At 37.9% G+C, this 26,231-nt stretch overlaps 1 protein-coding gene across 2 annotated transcripts; it reads left to right on the top strand.

Annotated features, from left to right (window-relative positions):
• The first annotated feature begins 901 nt into the window (after positions 1-901).
• On the top strand, positions 902-24,995 carry LOC101173770 (kinesin heavy chain). Of its 2 annotated transcripts, none has more exons than XM_078939212.1 (26): positions 902-1,369; positions 5,540-5,627; positions 7,753-7,826; positions 8,596-8,700; positions 8,891-8,939; positions 9,016-9,071; positions 10,436-10,523; positions 10,603-10,727; positions 10,796-10,900; positions 10,983-11,131; positions 13,050-13,198; positions 13,860-14,041; positions 15,336-15,404; positions 15,472-15,678; positions 15,767-15,919; positions 15,990-16,187; positions 16,254-16,365; positions 17,325-17,392; positions 18,549-18,658; positions 18,740-18,841; positions 18,937-18,997; positions 20,272-20,343; positions 20,428-20,532; positions 21,488-21,704; positions 21,779-21,875; positions 21,957-24,995. In XM_078939212.1, exons 1-25 carry the CDS (start codon positions 1,244-1,246, stop codon positions 21,856-21,858), a joined length of 2,850 nt encoding a protein of 949 aa, XP_078795338.1. In that variant the 5' UTR covers positions 902-1,243; the 3' UTR covers positions 21,859-21,875; positions 21,957-24,995. The 2 variants fall into 2 exon arrangements, with proteins under 2 accessions (XP_078795338.1, XP_020563334.1); XM_020707675.3 differs by having other exon boundaries at positions 16,254-16,371.
• Positions 24,996-26,231: the final 1,236 nt, after the last annotated feature.

The raw sequence follows: 26,231 nt of genomic DNA, 5'->3' as shown, positions 1-26,231 counted from the left end.
ACAAACACATGAAAGCTTTATTTAAATTACTTTTAATATAAAATCTAAAAGATCTAAAATAAAAAAAGGTCAGTAAATATCAAATGTTTCATTTTATTTGCTGATCAGCCTATTGGTATGCTAGGATGGGTTTGCGTGAGCTAATTAAAAAGTAAAAAAACTCGAGTTTGTTTTATAGTTTAGGAATTTGAACATATGAAAGCTTTATTTAAATTAAATTATTAAAAAATAAACATTTGAACTGAAAAATGAGTAAATGATTGGATAACTTGAAGGGCGTGTTTGACCTGATTGGACAATATTGGCTTATTGAAGAGATTTACTTGTAATTTACCCGTCACAATCGTGTACACTTTTCATAAATATTTGAATTTTTGCTAAAAATTCATATTAGCGGTTGCGTGACATTTTCATCAGACAAAATATTTTTTAAGGGGTAAAAAGTTCAGTAACTATAAAATTTTTCATTTTAGTTACTGTTAGCTTACTTGTATACTAGGCTGTGTTTGCGTGAGAAATACAAATACGAAACTGTTCTTTTTATCCATTTCTAATACCATTACATTTGGACAGAAAAAGTATCTAATCCTTTAATTTAGATCACTATTTCTAGTATTACCTGTTAACTTTTCAAACATGGCTAATCTGTGCTATAAAAACTATTACTATTTAATTTAGTCTTGAAATGATTCCTGTGAAAACTTATTTATTAAAGTACAAGAAATTACTAATAAAATGTAACAATACATTAAATGTATATGGCAAATTGAAATTAAATTGTGATTAAATTTTAGTATAGATAGTTTGTTATACTTTAAATTGATACATTTATTTGGAAAATATGTTTAAAAACACAACTAGCCATGGAAACTGCTAGCTTGTATGAGTGGACGCGTCCAGCGCATGCGCATGACAGTTGCGGTGCTGATGCTGGGGCGCGAGCTCTCACAGAAGCGCGCCCTCTCCACGCGGCCGAGTACGCAGCACCTCTCTGTGCATCCTCCGCGCTGTCAGCCGAGCAACAGCCTAAGTGTCCCTCCGCCGTGAAGCCGGTCCTAAGCGGGACGCAGCTCCGGCCGGGACGGGAGCCGCGCGCTCAGGAGAGCACCGGAAGAAGCTCAAGCTCTATCAACACGGGACTGTCGTTTTGAAATCCGACTGCGCAGGTCTATTTTGGTTTATTTTTTGGGGCCTTTTTGAATTTTGTTTCCAGAGAGAGGGGGGCGTCAGCGGAGCCGCAGTCATGGTGGATGCGTCGGAGTGCGGCGTGAGGGTGATGTGCCGCTTCAGGCCTCTGAACCAGGCCGAGGTCCAGCGGGGAGACCAGTACATCCCCAAATTCAAGGGCGACGACACGGTGCTGATAACGGCAAGTGAGCGCGCGCGCGGATGCACACATACACACAAACCTGCAGGGAAATGTCACCTGGGAAGGCCGCGCGCTGACTGCGCAGTGCGCGCGCTGCAGAAAGATGCAACATGATGGCGCAAGTTTGTTTGGATCAGTCCCAGAAAATGTCAGTATTCAATTTAAGGATAAAAGCAGGACTGCTGAGAGTCATTTCCTTAAAACAATCAGTAAAAAAAATAATGGGAAAAAATTGAATTTAAATTTTAAATCCTAGCAGACCTGATTAATTTATAATCCAGCCTGAAAACTTGATTTTGATTATAAATTCTTGTCTTAAAATTAACCAGCTTTCATTGTGGAAACTGTTAATATCCAACTGTTTAAATAAAGATTGAATGTCCTAAAAATTCCGATCCAAAGTTTTTTGTTTTATTTTTCAAACTGTTTTGAATCTTTATTCAAACAGTTTAATAAACAATAAATACTAGTGTTTCAAAAATAATAGCTGGTTAATTGTGGACATTTATTTCTAGGGCATATTTATTAACTGCATAGATGAATGTTTAAATCTTTATTTAGAGTGTCAATTAAAAAGCATGTTGACTATTGGACTACTTTTACTGTGTCATATTCTTGCTTCAAAATAAAAGCAGGTTGATTATTTAACTTTTATTGCTATAGCTTATTCGTATTTCAAAATAAAAGCAGGTTCATTATTGGACTATTATAGCTATAGCACATCTAGGTGTGTGTGGGGGGGGGGGGGGGGGGGGGGTTGTTGTCATTTGTCCTGGGTGGTACCCAGACGCATGTAGAACAGGGAGTCATCTGCATAAGAGTGAGACCCATCTCACTGTTTTGGTGTTTGATGTTATGAAAAATATTACTTTTTAAAAAGTTGCGTCACTGCTGTTTTTGGTTGTTTTGTTTTAATCATGTTAATTCACACAAAAAATATGAAATCAAAAGGTATTTTGTTCTATTCAAATATTTATCATATAATAAATAGAGCATTATCTTCTTCAGGGGGGTATTCCAGAAAGCAGGTTATGTTAGCTCCCACGATAAGTTTGAGGATAAGGAAGTTGATAACCTCAGCTTTCGGTTCCAGAAATGGAGGTATGTTTCAGGGTAGGTCAAGTTGCCATAGCAACTCGTGGTCTGAACATAACCTGGTCCGGAGCAGGTTTAGTTGAAGGTTAGTTTGTTTTCAGAGAGGTGAAGCAGCATGGCGTGTCCATTTGAAGATAATTTAGTGGATGAAAAAGCTCAGATAATACTTTTTCCACCGTGAGAGGGTGATATGACCACGCATGGATGTTGGAAAGATCAACTTTTTTACTTTGATCTAACTTAATTATTTGCTTCAGTTAAGATAAATCATTTTTTGTTAGGTCACCTTAAAAATAACACGTAGTTTCAGACAATTAATTTCCTTTCATTCAATTTAATTCAATTAAGTAGGTGTAACTTTGGTGCTGTTGTTAGATCATCACCGCAAGGTATTCTGGGATACCATTCCCTTTGCCTGTCTGGACGGATTTGGGTTTAAGTGTGGGTTTTTGACAAAATGTGTTTAGTTGTTTAGCTGTTTACTGTGTTTTGCCGAGTTATTATGTCCTACTATGCTTACGTCTCTGCACCATAAGTGAGAGTGAAGGAGAGGATGATGAGTTTATATAGCACCCCTACCTTCTATGACTGTAATTATAATGACGGAGGATTCTTTGATGAAATTTGCACTCCATGCATTCCCCCCCCCCCCCCCCCCCCCCTGTCCTTTTAATTGTTATAAAAATGAGTATATCTGCCGGCTCAAACTTAGACATATGAGAGATCAAGAATCATAATTAATTAACATGGAAAAAAGATTAATTGAATCGGAGTAATATTACATTTAGTTAAATAAATTTGTAAATTTGAGTTGTAAAAAAAATTACTGAGTTTTATAGACGTAAGAAATTAGGTTGAATAAATTTAACTCAATTACTTGTTGTCAATAGAACTAATTCGTTTAAGTTGGCAAAATTGGATAAGTTACATATATATGCGTCACAAGGAAAATGGAAATAAGATCAGAAACTCGTGCGTTTACTTTGTCTGTTCTACTACAAGCAGAAACTCTTTTTTTTTGATGATGATGCAGCCGTATTACTTTTTTTGATGGACGTATAATCTTTATACGCCGTCATTAAAATCTCAGACTCCGTCTCACCGAAGTATAGCGCTTTTTTTTTCAACACGCGTTTCCATGGTGACTCCGTAAATCGGCGATCTATTGAGAATGTCTTTATGTACCTGCTGTGCATTAACCCAGGGTTACCAAGTCGAGAGTAATTACGCCAACTCATATCCGGTCTTCTGGAACCGACATACCCAGAGTAAGCAAGTTCAGGCGGATTTCAGCCAGAGTTCAGGCTTAAAGTCAGGCTAGTTTAAACATGCTTCCTGGAATACCCCCCTGTTGCATTATGGGTGAGGTGTTTTGAGCCTCAGAAATAGGTCCAAATAAGAACTCAGATCCCAAGAGGATGAGAGTCAGGAGTAACGAAACGAGCTGCTGAAGTTTGGAGACTCACTTATTTGCGTTTAGTCACTGAAGACGTGTTTCATTAAAAAATAAAAGTAAAAAATTTCAAATTTCAAAAATCATCTCATCTTTTGATTTAAAGTTTGAATATTTGCTTTCTTTCTTTTGGGTGTCAGTCTTTAGTGGCCAACTCTGGTACTGCATGTTCGGTAATCCTGTTTTTGTTTTGTGTGTTTCTTACAGTCTGTGCGTTTCTTTGTTTTTTCCACAAAACCGGGTGTTTAACAGTAATTGTCTATAAATATAGATGTTGTAAATTTTGTCTATGTCTTTAAATTAAATCCATTATCGGAATGTTAGCTCAGTTTTGCCCCCACCCCCAAAAAATATAAATAAAATCAAGATTCCAGTTTTTAAAAAAGAACCTGAGCGTCTTTTTGATTCTATTTTCTTCATCAATTTATTTTTAAGTTTGACTTATTTGCTTTTCTTTTAGGACCCAGCCTCTAGTGGCCAGCCATGGTACTGCATGTAAAGTGGTTCTGTTTTGCTGTTTTACTCAGTTTGTAGCCTTTTTCGTTTTTTTACACATGAGGGTAGTTAATAGTGTAGCTGGTATAAATTTTAACGTTTATAGAATTTGTGTAACTCTCATCAAAAATTGTGGTTTTAGTGCAGGAAAAAAAAGTGCAATGGGGAATTTGTCTCATTTGTGGTTCCAAAAATGAAATAAAAATTCAATTTTCTAAACAAAACAAATCAAAGCATGTTTTTAACAAAGTTTTTCATAATATTTTTGATTTAAAGTTCATTTTTTTCCCTTTTTTGTAGCACCACTCTCTAGTGGCAAACCACGATACTGCATGTAAAATGGTTCTGTTCGGACTTTTTGTCTAAATCAAAAATGATTTTGATAAGTTACATAAATCCAGCTGAAAATTTTCAGCGCAAAATAAAGCGGTATTTTAGCTCAATTATAGCCACAAAAAATTAAAAATTAAAAAAATGAAAATGTTAACATTTATTTTTAAAAATCACTACGATTTTATGATTTGTGTTTTTAGCCGTTTATTTGGTTTGTTTTGGTAAAATATTCCTGCCAATTACAAGTCCTGTAAAAGTAAATCATTTTAGATTTTAAGAATAGCTCCGTAATAATTATTAATTATCAATTAGTAATTCATAATTACATAAATTATTAATTAATGTAATTTGTTATTTTTTACATTTGGCTTTAAAATGTTTCCAAACGTTCAAATTGTTATTCTTTTATTGTTTATCAAAGTTTCAACAATAAAGCAAATTTTGAACATTACAATTTTTTGATAAAATGTAGAAATTTGACGAAAAAATGTTCTAAGTGAAAAAAAGGAGGTTTTGTGAATTCTTAGTTCGTTTTGTTCTAAACAGATAAGAGATGAAAAATTACCAATTATTGCTGAAAAGCTTCATAATTTGCTTTTCATAGAAACCGAATCACTGTTTGTGTTTATACGATTTGGATTCTCGGTAAAACTTTTCTTCTTTTTTTTTTTGGGTGAAGGAGTAACTTAAATCTGTACGGTTTTCTTTGAGAAGTGGTTATTGAGTGGTTTGTCTAACAGAAAAGAGTTGTGTCCGTGTGTGTCTCAGTCGTTGTTTTTTCTGTGTGGAAACAGGCCAAACCATACGTGTTCGACCGCGTGCTGCCGCCCAACACCACACAGGGGCAGGTCTACGACCAGTGTGCCAAACAGATAGTCAAAGGTAAGACAACAACAACTATCATCATGTCCTTCTTTTAAAAAAATGATTCTTTTATCATGGACCCTTTAACACTGGGGACGTCACCGGTGACAGCAAATAACACATTTTGTGACGTACTGTAACTCTTGGGCCGTTTATTGCTTTTAACGCAAATCCAACAGGTTCTGAATGATAAGAGAAGTGGCTTCGGACTGACAACCAACAGTTGTAAAGCTAGCAGAAAACGTATTTTCTACGCCTTTAAATTCGTTGCTTCCGTTAAATGTGTAAACAGTCAAATTATGGTAGTCGGGACAATGGAGCTAAAGCTCTGGCGTTAAAGCGTTTAATTCAAATTTTGTGTGTTTGTATTTGAACATAGCTGTGGAAAAATCCTTTTAAAGCTGAAAAAAAAGTCAAGCTTGTAGACCTTGACTTCTAGTCACAAGCACGGCGGTATAGGTATCATCTTGTGGGCTTAGACATGTTACGATGTTGTAGAGCCAAAAATGAGACGGAAATGTAGGCGTGTAGTAAAGCAAAGACTCCTGATATTTTTGATATTTAGTTCATAGATTTTTATTTCAAGCATAATTTGGGTTTGTTGTTTTATTTCACGATTTTTTTTATTTTTGCCACACCAATCACTTGCCATAGTTATTGTTATGTCAATTTTGTTTCTTTACGTTACAGTTAAATTTTAGCTTCTTCATAGCAACTGTTGTTCACTGCTGACACTCTCATTATATTAGTTCAGATTTATTCCGAACATTTCCTAAGGTTGTTTGAGTGACGCTAAAGTTTTTATTTGTTGCGCCTTTTAAGCGTCCGTAGTTTGAGACTGTAGCTGTGATAATGTTAAAAAAGTTTACAAGTAGAATGTGTCTGCCCACTCTATGGTTTCCATGGTTATCAGGGGTGGGTGGAGCTATCAGCCTCATTATAAAAAGGACATGACTTTTGAAGTGTTTCTGCATTCGCAGTGCATTTTTGAAAATGTTTTGGGGCTAAAACTCAAGCTAGCTGCTAAAGGGAAAAAATAATTATTTATATTTTTGTAATTCTATAAGTTTGGGCTTTAATTACCGCAGCAGCTTACAATTGTTGTCGCATAGTTACAATTTTTACGAAAATACAACCCGTTTATCTCATATTGCTTACGATCCGATTCCATTCGCAAATTCAGATTAACGATGCACAGATCAAACTACTATCACGACATTTTTGGAATCTTCTTAATTAACAATGATTATATTTAGTGTTCAAATTGTCGACCATATTTTTAAAAAATCAGTTTTTCAAAACCTGTTTTAGTAAACCGAATTTTAATCAGATTTTTTATACATGAAAAACCTTCGATAGTTTTACTTTGAAACTAAGGACCTTTACCAAAACTTTATTTTGAAGATGTATGTACTTCTGGTAACAGTAGCGCGTTCGATTAGCTTTGTTTATACACTTAAAATTCATGACTATTCTCCATCTTAGAGGGATAATTACAGCTAAAATTCTCAAATTGTATTTTTACTAGACTCTCACTATATTTATAAAAATCACAAATAAGTGATCTTGGACGTCACAAATACTCTAATTTTTTTGTAACAGATCGTGGATATACGATTATTCCTTACTTGTTACAGCCCTGATTGACGTAGCATAACTACGATTTGTACGAAAACACAATGATTCGAATATGTTTTTTTTCTAGGGCTGTTGATCGTTACTTAGGCGACGATCCAATTTTATTTACAAATTAAGATCATCGATTCACAGATTTAATCAAAATCACTTTTTTTTTTTTTTTAAACTATTTAACTTCATATTCATTATATTTGTATTCAAATTCCCGGCCATATTTAAAAGAAAAAAACCTTTTTTTTCCAGAACTTATTTCAGTAAACCTGACTTAAATCAACTTTTGTATCCACAAAAATGTAATTGATATTTGTACTTAAATCTTCTGGAACAGATCTTGTATATTCTAGTTTTCGGATACTTGTAATGATTTTTACAAAAACACAATGATTCTACTCACGATTCCTAGATCTAACCAAAACCACAAAATATTTTTAATGTTGTTTATGTTACATTTGATTGATATATATTTTTTTAGGATAAGGTCAAGGAAATGGTGCTTTTGTTGCAGATGTGTTGGGTGGGTACAACGGGACCATCTTCGCCTACGGACAAACATCGTCTGGGAAGACCCACACCATGGAGGTGACGCCTTCACATCCACACTGGTCTTCCCATTTCAGTTCTTCTAAGCCTGAGCTTAGCCCTTAACGCCTGAGACGTCACCAGTGACGGCAAAATTAACACTCGCTTTTTAAACGAACTTTTCTTCAACAGGTTACGCCATTTATGTGATTTCAGTGGATTCTGACACAGAGACGAGCAGTTTTGGACTGAGATACAACACGTAGTTAATTTATCGGATACTTCTAACAGCGCTAATTGACGTAGCATAATTACGATTTTTACGAAAATACAACTCGCTACTGTGAAATATGATCGATTTACATAGTGTGTTGTATATCAGCGCAAAAAGGCTTATCTCCGCATCAGAAACAGTTTACGTAAACATTTGAATAAAAACAGTGTTTCCAATCGGCACAGAGCCTTTTTGAATCCGTCAGAATTCAGATCTGGGTAGTAGATGTCGCCAGTGACAGCAAAACAACACGCTCTTTTAGCTACTTTAACTCTTTATTCAACTAACTTAATTCCATCAGATTATGATATGGCCAAAAATAGTTTTTCTCAGATTGAAGATACATTTTTACTGCTATAAATTGATGCACATCACCGCAAAGTTACTATTCTCTCCTTCAGAGTTGGTTGAAATGAGGAAAAATGTGTAAACGGTTGAGAGTTATGATAATTCAAAGAACATCAATGCTGGAGCTGAAGCTCTTGTACCCTTTAATCCGGGAGAAGTTGGCAGCAACAGGAATATAGACAGTGATTGTGTTGTTGTTGTGTTCAGGGCAAACTGCACGACCCCCAGCTGATGGGGATCATCCCTCGCATCGCCCATGACATCTTTGACCACATCTACTCCATGGACGAGAACCTGGAATTTCACATCAAGGTGGAGAACTTCTTCGGACTTTCTGTCCAACTTTTACAACTGTTTTAAATTTCTTATGACTGTCTTTAAATGGTTTGTGCTCATACGTAAGACTTTTCTCAAGCAGTTCGTAACACTTAAATGTCAAATATATGTATACATTTAGAGATTATTTGATTTACACGTGTTAAAAACCGTCTGGTCTGTGTAGGTCTCTTATTTTGAAATTTACCTGGACAAGATCAGAGACCTGCTGGATGGTGAGTCACGTCCGTCACCTCAGTGTGTGAGGGTGTTTTCAGTTTTTTCAGACCACATGTTCTGCTCGTCCTTTAGTGTCGAAGACCAACCTTGCCGTGCACGAAGACAAAAACAGGGTGCCCTATGTTAAGGTTTGTTTACTGCTTTTTTTTGTTTATTTTTTCCATGTCGTATCTTAAATATACAGGAGTTTACATGTATATAGCTACACTTCTAGAACGCCCATAAAAGGAGTTTGCTTAAATTCAAGAATTTGTTTGATTATGTTTGACAAAGAAAAAAGACCCTCAGATATTTCAACATTTTTGTTCTTAAAATCAAGTTTCTTTCTTTGTAAATGTGGAGAAACACATGCTGAGCATAAAAAAAAATCTTAGTTCGTTTGGGCTTTAATCTGCCTAGAAACAGTGTTACACGCTGCTTTTAAGATGACTCCTCTATGCTGATGATGTTTTACTTGTGAGGGAAAGACCAAAGGACCTCAGATTAGATTCGTTTTTTTTAATCCCCTTCAGATGAAAATCAAAATCACAATCAAAATTTTGCCTTCAACCTTTTAGCTTTTTCTCTTTAAATTGTCAAACTTTCTAAAGCGACATTTAAAAAAACAATTTTTTAAATCGTAAATGTGTTCGACACATTAAGGATTTTTTCAGACCCAACTTTTAATATCTGACCTAAAAGCATTCAAACTCCTGACATTTTGACTCCGCCCCCTCCATTTTACGCATTTTCTGACGTTTTGAAGCTAATCTTAAAAACAGTTTTGCGCAAACAGTTTTTGAAAAATATGTTTGAAATATAACTTTTGAGTGTTCGACATGTCTACAATTTTTTTTAACAGCTCAGAAAGGCCCAATCCTCTGAATCAAAGCTAAAAAACATTCAAATCCCGGATATTTTGACTCCGCCCTCTTTGCACCCCCTGGTGACTGAATTGGGATCTGCTTTTAAAGGAGAAAATGCAGTTTCATAAAACACATGATAGATGTTTAAAGTCAAACGCTAGAATTATCCAAAATGCTATTTTGTTTATATTGATGTTACAAAAAAAAACTATATTTTAAATTATTGCATTTTCTGACGTACTAAAACTAAACCTTGACAACAGTTTTGCCCGGATGATTTCTGAAAAATTTGTTAAATATTGAGTCTCCAACGAATTTTGTAGGATTTCTTATACAAATTCTGGAATACCTGCATTTGCAGCTCAGAAATGCCCAACCCTCAGTATCCGAGCTAAAAACATTCACATCCTCGAAATTTTGACTCCGCCCTCTCCTTGCCCTCTAGTGGCTAAATTGGGATCTGCAGTAACCCCATTTTTTTCAAAGATACTTTAATTAAGTTGAATGTTCTATTTTGGTTGATTTTAAATAAGGTTTAGATGGCCAAATTAAACTTTTTTTCACTTTTTTTCCGCAGACTCCTCCAGTAGCTAAAAGTAATTGTGTACTGTATGTCTGGTCACGATCAGATTGTTTCTGTGTGTCAGGGTTGCACTGAGCGCTTCGTGTCCAGCCCAGAGGAGGTGATGGACGTCATCGACGAGGGAAAATCCAATCGACACGTGGCCGTGACCAGTCCGTATCAACTGATCAATACTGGGACGTTTTAGGGGCCGTGCCTATCGACTCATCAGACAGATTGTTTTTGTTCCAGACATGAACGAGCACAGCTCCCGGAGCCACAGCATCTTCCTCATCAACATCAAGCAGGAGAACATCGAGACGGAGAAGAAACTGTCGGGGAAGCTCTACCTGGTGGACCTGGCTGGCAGTGAGAAGGTGACCATTGAGGAGAAGTTTCTGGAAGCAGCAGCTTCCTGTGCTCTTACTGTGCTGTGCGGGAACAGGTCAGTAAGACCGGAGCGGAGGGCGCCGTCCTGGACGAGGCCAAGAACATCAACAAGTCTCTGTCGGCACTGGGGAACGTCATCTCCGCTTTAGCAGAGGGAACGGTAAGGAGGATGAAGATGGAGGAGGAGGAGGAGCTTCCTCTCCTCCTCCTGGTGATGAGTGGGTGTGTTTTTTTTCCCCCAGAAAACCCACGTGCCGTACAGAGACAGCAAGATGACGCGGATCCTGCAGGACTCGCTGGGAGGAAACTGCCGCACCACCATCATCATCTGCTGCTCGCCGTCCGTCTACAACGAGGCCGAGACCAAGTCCACGCTCATGTTTGGACAGAGGTACCTCCAGGGCTCCCGTTTAGATTATTTGAAAGAAAAACATTATTTTAGCTTTTGACGCTTCATCGGTGACGGCAAAATGACCACACAGTCTTTGACCTAACTCTTCTTCAACTGTTTACGCTATTTCAATAGATTCTGACATGGAGAAAAGCAGTTTTGCCATGAGATAGATTACGTATCGGATACTTCTAACAGCCCTAATTTACGTAGCATAATTATGATTTTTACGAAAAAACTTTACGTTACTGATAAATGGGATTGAGTTACATAGTGTGGCATATGTGTGAAAAATGCTTTTCTCTACATCGAAAACAGTTTATGTGATTATTTAAACACTTCATTCCTATAAAGTGATGCTTATTGGCGCAACGCCTTTGAGAATCTGTCAGTTTGGATATCGTCACAAATGTTGAAAAAGTTTCAGGAATAGCTGTCACAAAATAACACGCTCTTTTAGCTACTGTAACTCTTCGACTCTTCACACAATTAGCTTAATTCCATCGGATTCTGATATAGATATAACAGTTTTTCTCCGATTTACGATCAGTTTTTACTACTGTAAAATGCTGCATATTGACGCAAAGTTACTACTCTTTCCTTCAGAATCGGTTGAAATTATGATAAATGCGTAAAGGGTTGAGTTGCGATAATTGAAAGAATACCAATGCTGGAGCTTAACCCTTTGACGAACTTTGCCAATAAAGGGTGAATAACCATTTAATATCGGAGATGTTGCCAGCAACAGGAAAATACGCACGCTCTTTGAACGATCACAACTCTTCGACTCTTTACGCAATTTAACGTAACTTCATTGTCTCCGCGTTGGAATGTGTTGGAATTACATTATTTGCGTAAAGTCGTCATGACCGTAAAGTGTTGCATATCAATGGAAGCTTGTCTCCGCCTCAGAATCCGTCGGAATGATATTAACTTCGTAAACGGTAAAAGAGTGACGACTAATGAAAGAACGTAATTGAAGCTTTAAGTTCCAGTGTCAAAGGATAAATCCTTTAAGACCAGAGATGTCGCCAAAGACAACAAAATAAAAACGCACGTACTTTGATCTGCCGTAGCTAATTGACCGTTTATACGTTAATTGCGTAAACGGGTCAACTTATGACAATTCAATATGACAATACGGGAGATATTGGTGGCAACAGTAGGTTAACGAACTTTCTTTAAAATACTGTAACTCTTCGACCGTTTACGCTAAGTTGCCTAATGGGTATCGGATGAGCACTTCACTACTGCAAAGTGTTGCATTTTGTCGCAAAGTTGTCATGTTAACTGCGTTAACTGTTGAAGAGTTACGATAATTCAAACGTCAACACTCAAACTAAATTTGTAATTCCAACCTCTTCTGATGCGGACAAAAGCCGTTTACGTAAATTGCGTAAACGCTTTACTACTGTAGAGTGTTGCATATCGGCGCAAAGCTGTTTTTTCGGATTTCAGAATCTCTTATAATTATGTTAATTCTGTAAACGCTTGAAGAGTTGAGATAATATGGAGATCAGTGTTATCAGGTTTACTATAGTTTGTGTTTAGTAGGAGAAAGGATCTAATAAAATCGGAATTCTTATTAGCGCCAAGATTTCCAATTTTAACTTTTGTCTTTGTGGAAAATGATAAAACGTCAGTTTTTTTATATTAAAAAAAACCCTAAATATACAGTTCAATGCGTAAAAATAAGTATTGGATTTCAAAATAGACATATGAGGTAAGTTATTAATTCCCCTCCTTTTGTTTTTTTGTGTTTCATCTGCAGAACCAGCAAATATGTACTGTAACCAAAAAAATGAATGATTTTAGAGCGTCATTGTTTAGATTTAGCTGCATATAAAATCCAAATTTGATCTAAACTCTGCTTCACTTTGCTTTTGTTAAATCTGATGAACCTCTGGCGTTTTTCCAGAGCCAAGACCATCAAGAACACGGTCTGCGTGAACCTGGAGCTGACAGCGGAGGAGTGGAAGAAGAAATACGAGAAGGAGAAAGAGAAGAGCAAGAGCCTGAAGAGCGTCATCCAGAGGCTGGAGGCGGAGCTAGAGCGCTGGAGGAGGGGTCAGCTTCTCCTACGTTCCAACCTTTTCTCTGCCATCCGTGCCAGCGCTTCCCTCTGGTCATCCTGGTCCCTGTTGCATAGCAATGCCTCAAGCCCCGCCCCCACTTTCTCTGTGCTAAATGACCTCAGAACTGCTGAGTCAGATCGTTGCTGCTCCCTTCAGACTGGATTCTTACCATCTTCCCTGTCCGCTCTTTGCTACACCCCTTTTTTTATCGTTTTGTTCCTTTAAGTTTCATTCTTTCATTTACCAAACTCAATACTTTAAGTATTTTTAAACCTATTTTTACTTTACGTTTAATGGTTTAAGCATATTTTTTTTAAATTACTTATTACTCAATTGCAGTTCCTACTTATGACAATAGATGGTAGTTATATAGGTAAAATAAACACAATTTGTATAGTTTAGAAAAAAGTAAAAGGAAAATGTGTTACAAATTCGTAAAATTTAGAACTTTTCTAGCTACTTTTACAAACGGAGCCATTAAAAGTAAAAATAAAAATTGTTGCAAAAAGGAACACATTTTTAAGAATCCCTCAAAACTTGATGAAAATCACAGGAAAATGGCTTAGTGGTGCTCCACAACAAATACCTGCATGGGATCTTTGTCTTTTTTTTTTGGGCGACAATCGTTTAAACGAGAACAATGTCCGACACAGGCGAGGACGTTCCTGAGGACGAGCAGCTGAGCGCCAAGGACCAGAAGAGCGCCGAGCCGTACGACAACACTCCCACCATCGACAACCTGCCGCCGGCTGGAGGAGGCGTCTCCGTGTGCGGCGAGGAGAGGCGCAAATACGAGGAGGACATTGGCGACCTGTACAAGCAGCTGGACGACAAGGTGAGTCCTCTGTCACATGAGGACACGTGCACTTTATTGTGTGTGCACAAATTAATTTATATATTAAAATTACAGTTATTAGATATAAAGCCATATATAAGCTAAAAAGGCTAAAAGTATGTTTGCTTGTGGTGAAAATTATGACTTTATAAAATAAAACTGAATAAAAAACTTGTTGATCTGCATTAGCTCCGTCCACATTCATAATATTTGAAAAATGACGGACTCACAAAAAACAAAACAAAAAACCCGCAAATCAAAAAGTACAGCGCTGAATATGCACATTTTTTAAAATTAAATATAACAATGAAATATATAATATATGTTATGTATTAATACTATGTATATAAATCAACAGTGGGAGCACGCTTACCACTGACACCAACCCCTGGTGGACTTTGGAGGAACTACTACTTCCCTAGTTTCCATAAAAATATTAGAATAAAAATGAAACGAATTAAAATAGATTAGTTAAGATTAGATTTTTTTAAAAGGGGAAAATTTTATAAAACATAATAAACTTAAAAAAAGCTTACCCCATGGCCAATCAGTGGGCTCGTTTAGGCTGTTTTCTGCCTGGAAACAGTGTGTAGAAAAATTAATTGGTTACACCCTGCTTTAAAGAATACTACTGTATGTTGATGATACTTTAGTTTTTTGGACATAGATATCAAATACTTTGATTTGACTGCTTTTGATTTGATTAATTGTTATTTTATTTGATTGATTTTATTTTATTGATTTGAGTAATTGATTTAATTTATTTTATTTCATTGATTCGATTTCTTGTTATTTTGTTGTATTTGTTTTGGTTTTTAATTTAATAAATGAAATGATAAACATAAACACAAAAAAAAATCCCCTGGCTGCGATGTAAACTATAACAGATTTTTCAAATCAAACATTTTTCTTCAACCTTTTAATTTTTCCTTTGTAAATTGAGGCACTTAGTGATGTACTAAAGCTGAACTTTGAAAAGCTAAATATAATATAAAACTTTTATATTGACGATTTTTGAAAAATGTTCAAGTTTTGAGTGTCCGACGTGTTTTTTTAGAATTGCGTCACAAACGGAAACGTCTGACCTAAAAACCTTCACATCCAACATTTTGGCGGAATTGGGATCTGCAGGACCGAGTGAATATCTTTGATTAGATTTTTTTATTCAAATGAAGTATAGATCACAACTGAATTTAGTGCCATTAGGCCCAAGTCTGGTTGTTTTTTAACGTAAAGTTTGGAAATGTTTAAATTGAGTTTTTTTGTTCAGATTTTGTATTTTTCCTCTGTGCAGGACGATGAGATCAACCAACACAGCCAGCTGGCGGAGAAGCTGAAGGAGCAGATGATTGACCAAGAAGAGGTTTGTGTTTCTTTCTATAAACCTTCTTCTTTTTTGCGCAACGTTAACCGAAAGCTGGCGTTCTCAGCTCTTGGCGTCGACGCGACGCGACTACGAGAAGATCCAGGAGGAGCTGTGCCGGCTGCAGATGGAGAACGAGCTGGCCAAGGAGGAAGTGAAGGAGGTGCTGCAGGCGCTGGAGGAGCTGGCCGTCAACTACGACCAGAAGAGCCAGAAGGTGGAGGAGCAGGAGCAGGCCAACCTGCAGCTGAGCGAAGAGCTGCAGCACAAGACGGTGCGACGACCCGGCTTTGACCCTTTCGACGCGGCGGACTCCAGAGCGAAGAACAGTTGACGGAAAACGGGTTCTGTTGTGTTTTCAGGCGCTGCTGTTGGCGGCACAGCGGGAACTTAGCCAGATGCAGGAGATCAACGGTTTGCAGAGGAAGAGGGCCGTGGAGGTGCTCAACCTGCTGCTACGGGACCTCAGCGACATTGGCGCCATCATCTGCACCAGCGACGTCAAGGCCGCCGCTGTACGTGGGACACGTTGGAGTCCGTCAGCTAAAGAGCGAGACGACAAAAGCTAACTCTGACCTTCTGTAGTCCTCAGAAACCAACGGGAACGGCTCCGCCATGGAGGAGGAGTTTACCGTCGCTCGCCTCTACATCAGCAAGATGAAGTCCGAGGTCAAGTCTCTGGTGAACCGCTGCAAACAGCTGGAGAGTGCTCAGGCCGACGCCCACCACAAGATCCAGGCCAACGAGAAGGAGCTGGCTTCCTGTCAGCTGCTCGTCTCCCAGGTAACCACCAAACCTTGACCAGCCTCGACGCCATCACTTCCAAACACTAAACGCTTGTTTGTGCAGCATCAGGCCAAGATCAGGTCTCTGACGGACTACATGCAGAACCTGGAACAGAGGAAGCGGCAGCTGGAGGAGAGCCAGGACGCGCTGAGCGAGGAGCTCGCCGAGCTTCAGGCTCAGGGTCGGCAGAGAACACAAAGAAAAACGTCCTAACCCTTAAACAGCAGAGATGGTCGTATGGAAACTCTATGACCATTGACGCGATCAACATAAATCAGCTGATTCTGCCGCGGAGGCGCTTATATCATCGTCAGAATCAGCTAGCTTACATTTAACACTAACAGTAAAACCACATTACACAATGAGCAAAGCTCCTTTTCTTCGCTTCACAATTAGCTGATTCACGACAAATACTTAAACGCTTTAGCTACAATAAAGTTTTTATGTAAAATACGTAAAAACTTTACGTGTTGACACTGATTTGCAACCCGTGATTACTGTAGTGTTGCATATTAGCGTAAAGCTGCTTTTCTCTGTGTTGGAATTAGCTGGTTTACATAAATTTCGTCAACAGCCAGTTACGTTAATACAATCATTTTACACTGATATGCAAAACTTTACGACTGTCAAGTTTTAGCTTAAAGACACTTTTCTCCATATCAGAATCAGCTAGTTTGGGTTAATTTACAACTGTGAAGTGTTTACGAATTTATTGTTAACACTTTAAACACTTTACGCAACAGGCAAGACCGCTGTTTTCTGCTTCATATTTAGCGGATCTACGATAATTGCGTAAACAATTAGCTACTTTTTACGCAAAATAATTAAAAACTTTGCGTGTTTACAATGATTTGCCACTCATGATTACCCATGATTGCAAATCAGCGTAAAGCCGCTTTTCTCTGCGTCAAAACGTAGCTACTTTAAGTTTTCACATAAATAACTTAAAAACGTGTTCACTACTGTAAAATGTTGTTATCAGCGCAAAGCTGCTTTTCCCCGCCTTAGAATGAGCTGGAATTATGTCAATGCGTAAACGGTACAAGAGTTACCATAATTCAATAAAACGTTGAGCAGTGAAGTTAAAGGGTTAATGCGACAATCGTCTGCTTACACGATCCGATGTTTTTCCAGGTAAGAGGCATGAGCTGTCAGGCGAGGCCACGGTGGACCTCTCTAAGGACAGAGGCGACGACATAAAGGTAAGAAAGAAAAACGGAAGAACTTGACCAAATTAGATGAAGACAGACTAAGCTATCGTCTGCAAAAAACGTGTCACTATGACTATATAAGGATGACCCTTCTTCTCTCAGTCTTCAGGTGAACACATTTTCCACAATCTGTTTTGTTAAGCCTCATCCAACAACAAAAAAGCTAATTGTTCTTTAGCTATTAGCAGTTTGCGTATTTGATAACTGGGAAACAACTAGCCACAGCACTAACAGCTAGTTAACCCTAACCAACATACTAGAGAGAGAAAAATATTCAAGAGAAGAATCAGAGAAGTTAGTAAAAAAGAAGAGTCCCCCACCGGACTAGCCTGCTAGCAAACTTGCTAGCATACTTGTTAGCATACTTAAATATTCTTGTTTTCATCTGAATAGAAAGGAGGACACATTAAAAGCATTATCACTTAACTTCATATTTAGCAAATCTGTTAGGTCAGAAGTTAGCATTGCGTAATTAAACTTACCGAACAAGCTGTAGCTAGACTTAGTTAGCTAGTTTTAGCTAATCATCTCTTCAACTGCTAGGTCTAACTAGCAAAGTAAAAATGATTATTGGTTTGTAGTTATATTATTACAATGCGTTAGTTGTCATATCTTGGACCATTAATCTGTCTGTTAGCTTAGCTGTGCATATACTCTCAAAGTTAGCAAAGCAGCCACAAGTTAGCATAGTATAGATTTATTTTGTTTCTCTTGTTTGTTTATCTTAAAAAAAAAACATCTTTACTAGCAAACACAACGTAATTGAGCAGTAATATGTTTTGCCGCAATTAGCTAGCAAAGAAGGGAGCTAGATAGCAGAGCCCAAAAACTGTTAATGGACAAAAAAAATAAAAATGTGCATTTTTATTTCTTAGTATTTCAAAATGAACCTAATTTTTTTCATCTGAATCACATACAAAAGCAGAATGACCCCACATCTTTATACTTCCACCTCTGTTTTATAGCAAAAGCTGTGTCAGGAATCAAAAGAAGAATCTTTGAACCCAGAAATGAGTTTAAATATTCAGTTCAAATGACAGTCGAGGCATTTGAAGGAGATTTTGTTTTTGCGTAATTTTGTGATTTCACATGTTTTGATGATTGATCCAGACCACTGAACCGGATGCCTTTTGTCTCCCTTATCCAGAAATCTCTGGACGAGCAGCTGGAGAGCCACAGAGAAGCTCACCAGAAGCAGCTGAGCCGCCTCCGGGACGAGGTCAAGGAAAAGCAGAGGATGCTGGACGAGCTGACCGAGTGAGGAAACGTCCAACCGCGTCCAACTCAGCCGTTAGACGGCGAACGGGTTGTGTTGACGGGTTGTTGTGTTGATCCCAGTCTGAACCAGGGTCTGCTGCTGGAGCAGGAGAGGCTCATGGCGGACTTCAGCAAACTGAAGGAAAAGGAGCAGGAGAAGGACACCAAGCTGCAGAAGCTCACGTAGGGACCAAATGAAGTTTTTGCTGCTCCTTTATGAAGCTTCTTTCAGGAAATTGTCTCAATAGAAGGCGTCTCCCCGGATTTTTTTCTTTCAGACAGCTCAATGAAGAGCAGGAGACGGCTAGAGAGGAGCTGAAAGGTCTGGAGGAGACTGTGGTGAGACCAAAAAAAAAAAAAATTTTTTACTGCAGGTGCTGCCCTCTCCCACCATCACCAGCCCCGCTTGACCCACCCTTTGTAGCTCACACGCCCCTCACTTTCTCTTTCTGCCCCTGCCACCATAGTCAGAGTTGCAAGAGGCTGTTCTGTTGGTTTATCTCCATAGCAACCATTTGATGTTTTGGTCGCCTGGGGGTGTCGAACAAGTCTGTGTAATTTTTGGAAGTATCGGCAAAAGTACATTTTAGAATTTCCTTGGCAACGGAGGTTTTTGTTAACCATGCCTACATTGTATGCCATTGTTCAGCTTAAACCAACAACTTATAATAAAGGTTTACAATATCCCCAGAGAAAAAGACGTGCAAGCGACAAGGGAACGCCACATTTTGCGAGCTTGCCACGCTGACGCCGTTTGAAATCTGCAAGTTCTTATTTTCCGCTACTAGCCTCCCATTGATGCTTAAGGTGTTAGGAGGTGATAGATCGAAATCTCTTAGAGATGGTTACATTTGTAGCTGCGACTAAGAGGATTTTTTTTTTTAGAAAATCCAAAATGGCAGCCTCTGTTGGAGTTCAAAGGTCAACAAAACTTTTCGATGCGGTGATAGACCTAAGCTGGTGGTGTGTGTGTGCAATCATGTAAAAATTGCTTCAACAAGTTTTTTCCCAAGTTTGTGTGGGATGGCCCACAGGTGCTACCCTCCCCCACCCTCACCACCTCCTCTTGACCCCGCCCTCTGCGCCTGAGCGGCTGCTACACGCCCCGTCCCACCCTAGTCAGGGCATCATTGAATAAGTTGTAAAAAGTAGAAATTATAACCTTTTTCTTTTTTTTCAAAACGGCAGCTTTTATGTTGGTTTATCTCCATAGCAACCATTTGATGTTTTGGTCGCCTGGGGGTGACGAACACGTCTATGTATTTTTGGAAGAATCTGCAAAAGTTAATTTTTGAATTTCCTGGGCAGCGGAGGTTTTTGTTAGCCACGCCCACGTTACTGAAGGGGGTCCAAAATGGCTGCCTCTTTTCAAAGTCAAAGGTCAACAAAACTCTGGTTGTCGTTAAGACACTTAAGCTGGCACTACTGTGTGACATTTTGTGTAGACTGCGTGAATAATTTTATTTCCAATATTGTGCAAAAGTGAGAAAATAATTATGGGATGGCTTTCCCCCACCCTCTCCAGCCCCTCTTTTTCTATTTTTCGCTGCGCCTTGCAGCTTCGCTCAAACAGTTGTTTTTTTTTAATGATTCTGTTTTTTCCGTTCTCTCAGGCCAAAGAGCTGCAGACGCTGCACAACCTGCGCAAACTCTTCGTTCAGGACCTCACCGCTCGGGTCAAGAAGGTGCAGATCCTTCAGAAACACACTGGCCTCGACTTCCTGTAGAGTTGGTTCTCTGATCTGAAGCTGCTGTTTGTCTGTTTGAAGAGTGCAGAGCTGGACTGTGAGGAAGGCCTGAGCAACGTCGCCCAAAAGCAGAAGATCTCCTTCCTGGAGAACAACCTGGAGCAGCTAACAAAGGTCCACAAGCAGGTAAACCGTGCTTCCTCCTGGAGAAGACGATAAACAGACGGCGAAGCTGAATCCAGACAAGCAAGCGCTGAGAAACACACTTTATCCTTTCAATAGAACATTCAGCCAAGTGAGTTTAGTTCGGAATTGTTTACGTTATTTTCTATCATTTTTAGATCGCAAAACCAACAAATTTTCCTTTAACGGTTAAAGACTTCTTTGTTTTCAACGCAGCTAGTTTTAGAAAACAGTTTTATATTTTCGCATTCACGTCAATCAAATTGATTGGAGGTTTCTTCAGTTAAAATAGGGAACCCAGCTGCGTGGCATCATGGGAAAATTAAGTAAATTAAATCAAAAACATCAGAAGTCATTTTTAATGTCAAAAAAAAAAAAATACAACAAAGAAAGCCAGTGAAACTTTTCTTTACCAGTACATCCCTATTGTGAAGCATGGTGGTGGCAGTGTCATGTTGAGGGATGTTGAATGTTGAGGCTCCTCTGCTAAAATGAGGAACTTAGCTGAATGGCTTCATAGAAAAATTAAGTAAATGGAACAAAAAACATCAAAAATTGTTTCATTTTTTAATTTTTGTAAAAAAAGAAAAACAGTTGAAGAAATCCTTTTCCGACCAGTTTCCTATTCTAAAGCACGGCTATGGCAGCATCATGATGAGGGAAGTTGAAACTCAATAAGTTTTGTGGCTTAACTTAAACCCAGCATGTAGTTCCACAAAATATTCATAGGTGGCGCTAAAATACGAGAAAAAAAACAAATTCAGCAAATCTGTTCGAGAATTTTACTAAAAATCTTAAAAGCAAAAATTAGCAAACACGGGCACGTTTTTTATTTTTCTTCAAACAGATTTTTGCTTAGTGTTCATTAATCTACCCGAAGCATGTGATCAAAATCGTAAAAAAATCTTTCTGCAAAGTCTGTTGTTTGGGGTAAGCTAACTCAGACGGGTGTTTCCAGCTGGTTCGCGACAACGCCGACCTCCGCTGCGAGCTGCCGAAGCTGGAGAAGCGTCTGCGAGTGACGGCCGAGCGCGTCAAAGCGCTGGAGAACGCCCTGAAGGAGGCCAAGGAGAACGCCATGCGGGACCGCAAGCGCTACCAGCAGGAGGTGGACCGCATCAAGGAGGCCGTTCGCGCCAAGAACATGGCCAGGAGGGGGTTCTCCGCGCAGATCGGTGAGCTTCTACCCGCTTTTTGGTAGTTTTGATCCAAAGAGGTTGCTCTAAATTTAACTGGTTCTGCTCCTCAGCCAAACCCATCAGGCCGGGTCACCCCCCCACGGCGTCCCCGATCTGTGGTTCCGTCAGAACCGGGACGGTCCGCTCCTAAACTGAACTCCCACACAGGTGAGGTTCTGGGCGGCCGTCGATGGCTTTTCTTGCTCTAAAAACTGTCGCTTCATCGCTTTTTAAAATTTTATTTTGCAGACAGTAAACAACTCTCCGCATGCCCACAACAAGCCCCGCCCCCCTCCTCCTGTGGCACCGTCAGGAAGCCTCCTCCCCATTTTCCGGTAGTTTTTTTTGTTCCTCTTGTAGGTGAAGTTTGTTGGAGGGGAAGACAAGGATGCCGCCGGAACACGCCTACCGCCGGACCTCCTGAAGGAGCGCCACCCAAAACACACCCTTTAAGAAAGCAACAAACAAGGAAAACACACAAATGCAGACATTTGAATGTTTCGTCATTTTCATTTTTGTCCTTCATTTGTCTAAAGTTTGTGTCTAAAACCATATCTATAAAAATGGTTTGTTTTTGTAAACTTGAAGGTTTTGTGACGTTAGCAAAACTGCGGATCCACAAAAGAAAATGCTCTCAAATATTCCATTTGTTGCCGTTTTTCTCGTCCTGCATCATTTTTGCAGATCTACGGTCTAGTGAAATAGTTGTGATGCAAACCTATGGAACACCCAAAGTGACAAAATTCATTTGAGGGGAAAAATAAGGCATGAAATTAGAATGTTCACAAATGAAAGAAAAACATCCTACAAACACATTTAAAACAAATATTTGCTTTGTTTATGTATTTAAAACTCTAACTTGTAATAATTAAGCTTTAGCTTAGCCACTGCTTTTTTTGTAACTACAAAATGCTAGCTAAAACAATTAGTAGCACTTTTTAGATTTTTGTCCCCAAATTTTCTATATTTGAACGCTAAATTATTTTACATCAAGCTCAACACGCTAGCAATCTGTACATTTAAGGTTTTAAATTTAGGACCAAGAACTGAGGCCCCGCCCACCTAATTACCATAGTTAGTGTCACAAAATTTCTTGACAAACCTCCGGACATTGTTTACACATTATTTGTATCAAGGTTTTATTAATTTAGTCTTGTTTAGACCTCCGTATTTATCGGTTCTTGTTCAGGATGTTGCAGTCTGATCGGCCAATCAGACGCTCCCTGACCTGCATCAGCGCCTCTCCGGGTTGTTTTTTTCTCTGCAGTTTCGGACAAATGATTTCCGACGTTTGTGCCTTTTGCGCTCGCGCTCGAATGTGAATGTGACCCTCTCTGGACGTGAGCGTCATCCGTGAAAGTTCTCTGTACTCGTCGCTGAGCATGACCGAGTTTCCTCCTGTATGTACCGAGGGAATCGAACGACACGTGAATGAACGTTCCTGCATGACGATGCATCCTCCAACCAGAAACCACATGTGTTTGTTGGGAAATCCAACGGGTAAAAAAAAATTTGCACCATTGAGATGTTTTATTTTGTAGAAAAAAAATAAAACTATTGTTTTGGTTGTTGTTTTGACTATGAAGCAAGTCACGTGACATGAATATTATCTTTTATATGATTTTTGTTTTATCAGGCAGATTTATTTTTAAGATAACACAAAAAAACATTTAAATGAATCTATTCATTTATTGCTAAACATTCTGATTGTGCAACAAAATGAAGACACAAAAGGAAAAAACATTTGTTTTTTTCAGGGAATATTTTCAGAGCAAGCAGAAGAATGGCGCTCAGTCACTTCTATCTAATAAATCTTTAAAAAAACATATTAACGTAAAACCAATTTTCAAAATGTACCAAATGAAATATTTGTTTTCTTTTTTAGTCAAACTTATGAAAAGTAATTAGTCACTGAATGTAAGTTTTTTCTTAAATGTTTTATTTATTACATTTGCAGCAATAAAGCTGTTTTATTTTGAAGGAAAAAGGCCAAATATTTTTTGTTTTCCTCTGACTGTAAATCAAGTCAACTTAAAGTTTGTTTTTGTAAATTATACAGAAAAAATGCGTCTTATTTTTTTCCCCCCCAAAGTTGATTTATTTAGAAGGAACACAAAAAAGGGTTAAAATTAATATATTTTTTGATTGCCAAATTTTCCAATTGTTTGACTCAATTAAAATGAAAACTAATTGTAAAAAATATTTACATCTTTTTCTTTTGTGGTAAAAAGGCGCCGAGTCACTTCTCTGGATGTATTATATAAAAATTAATCACAAGCATGAAATTTATCAAAATAAATTATTTGTTTACTTTTTGATTAAACTTGTGAAAAATAATAAAAGCCTTTGAATGTAACGTTTTTTTTATTTAATGTGTATAGATTGTTTTTCATTTAAAATTTGTGGAAAATATTATTTTTTATTGATTGATGTGTTAAATAAATTGTCTAAATTTAGTAACTTTTTATTTATTTATTTATTATTTTTGTTTTATTTATTTATTTTAACTTTATTTTATGGGTTGGGAGATTTTTTAAATTACAGAATAAACCTTTGTTTATTTATTTTTGCTTTATGTTTTAAATCACATTTATACAAATCAATTAGCTGCTGGGGAAAAATCCCTGCTGAAATATTGATCGCGTTGATGGTCCATACTTCTGTTCCAGGTGAAGCAAGTTTTAAAAATAAAAACATTTAATGAGGGAATACAATAAAAGAAATCACATTGATGTATCAAACCCATTACAGAAACGATGAAGTAAAAATAAATAAATAAATAAATAAAAACACACTCTGGCCACATTTGATTCATAAAATATAATGATTAATAAGTCTGGGGGAACTTCAGTTAATTGATCCTTAGACTATATACATATGTCGTGTTTTATTTTGTGAATTCAACAAACAATTGTTACTGTTGTACTTAATAAATGTGTTTGTTAAAATATGAATTCCTGTGCAGGTCTGATGGAAACAACAGTTTCATGTTTGGGTGTGTGAGCAGGTTTGCAGATGACAATGTGCTTTTTTTGATAGAATCTTGAAATTTGCTTTGGATTTCGACATACTAAAAAATTCATCTGAAACCTTTGAAATGTAAAACAAAAAACCAGAATGATTAAGAAGTAAAGCTGTGTATAAAACCATCATTTCAATGTTAACATGTTTTTACATTTTATATTTTCTTTCAGCTGAGATGTTTTTTTTCATCATTAGAGTCCAGTGATGCTAAACGGCATGAAAGAGTTCAATTTTACCTGCTAATAAATATATATATCCTGTTTATTTTTTCTCAAATCAATATTTTTCCCCACATGATCAGTTTTTCATCTGCAAGTTGCTGCAATGGAACATGCTTGACGCTTTTTTCTGGTTAAAGAAAAAAGTAAAACCTTTATTTTATAGGCCGTAAGTCCGAACTATATCTGAGGTGTTTTTTAGAAATCTTATTAGTACACACAAGCACAGCATTTGATAGGTAAAAATCAGGGAATTTTTGGTTTTTGTCTTCTTTTGTCCGAGAAATCATAATCAGACTTTTTTGTGCATTAAATATGATGTCTTTATCAAGCCCATAAGATGAACAGATGTTAAGCAATTGTTGAAGACCAGCAGTACTTGTACTTAACACAACTAGATCGTCAGCATACATCAAATGATTGATAATGAGATCTCCAACCACACAACACACCACACATATATATATATATATATATATAACAGAGGAAAGCCGTTGTGGTGGATGTGGCAGTGCCAAGCGATGGGAACATCAGGAAGAAGGAACATGAGAACCTGGAGAAATACCAGGGACTCAGAGAAGAACTGGAGAAAGCCTAGAAAGTGAAGGTGACAGTGGTGCCTGTGGTAATTGGAGCACTCGGGGCAGTAACCCCCAAGCTGGAGGAGTGGCTACAACAGATACCTGGAAAGACCTCAGACCTCTCAGTCCAGAAAAGTGCAGTGCTACGAACAGCTAAGATACTGCAGGACCCTCAAGCTCCCAGGCCTCTGGTAGAGGACCCGAGATTGGAGGAGAAACCACCCGCGGAGGGTGAGAGGGGTATCCAACTCAGTAATTGTTTATACAAGTAAAATTTACATATTTATCTAACTAAATGTCATATTACTCCAATTCAATTAAATGTTTTTCGATCTTAATTTATTGTACTTTTTGAAATCCCATATGTCAAAGTTTGAGGCTGCAGATATTCTCATTTTTATAACATTGAATTAAATGAATGATGCAATGTGGATTTGTAAAATACAACCCCTAATTGTTTAGCATGACTCCAACTTTTACATCAGTTATTACAACTTTATATTGGACTAGGGGTGGTAGATAAACTCATCATCCTCTCCCTCCCTCTCACTCATGGTGCAGAAAGAATTAAACATAACAGGTAAAAATAACAAAACACAGTAAAACTGCTAAACAACTAAACACATTTGGACAAAAACCCACACTTAAACCCAAATCCGTCCAGACAGGCAAAGGGAATGGTATCCCACAATTTCTTGTGC

The sequence above is a fragment of the Oryzias latipes genome, chromosome 2, assembly GCF_053564925.1.
Source record: "Oryzias latipes strain Hd-rR chromosome 2, Olatipes_Hd-rR_3.1".
NCBI classification, from domain to species: domain Eukaryota; kingdom Metazoa; phylum Chordata; class Actinopteri; order Beloniformes; family Adrianichthyidae; genus Oryzias; species Oryzias latipes.
Note: the sequence above shows the minus strand (reverse complement) of the source record. Positions and strands in the feature narration are given on the sequence as shown.

Coding starts and splice junctions, on each gene's coding strand:
- LOC101173770 (XM_020707675.3), top strand. CDS start 1,244: ATGGTGGATGCGTCGGAGTGCGGCGTGAGGGTGATGTGCCGCTTCAGG. Junction 8,701..8,890: donor ACCTGGAATTTCACATCAAG/GTGGAGAACTTC, acceptor TGGTCTGTGTAG/GTCTCTTATTTTGAAATTTA. Junction 10,901..10,982: donor CCGCTTTAGCAGAGGGAACG/GTAAGGAGGATG, acceptor TTTTTCCCCCAG/AAAACCCACGTGCCGTACAG.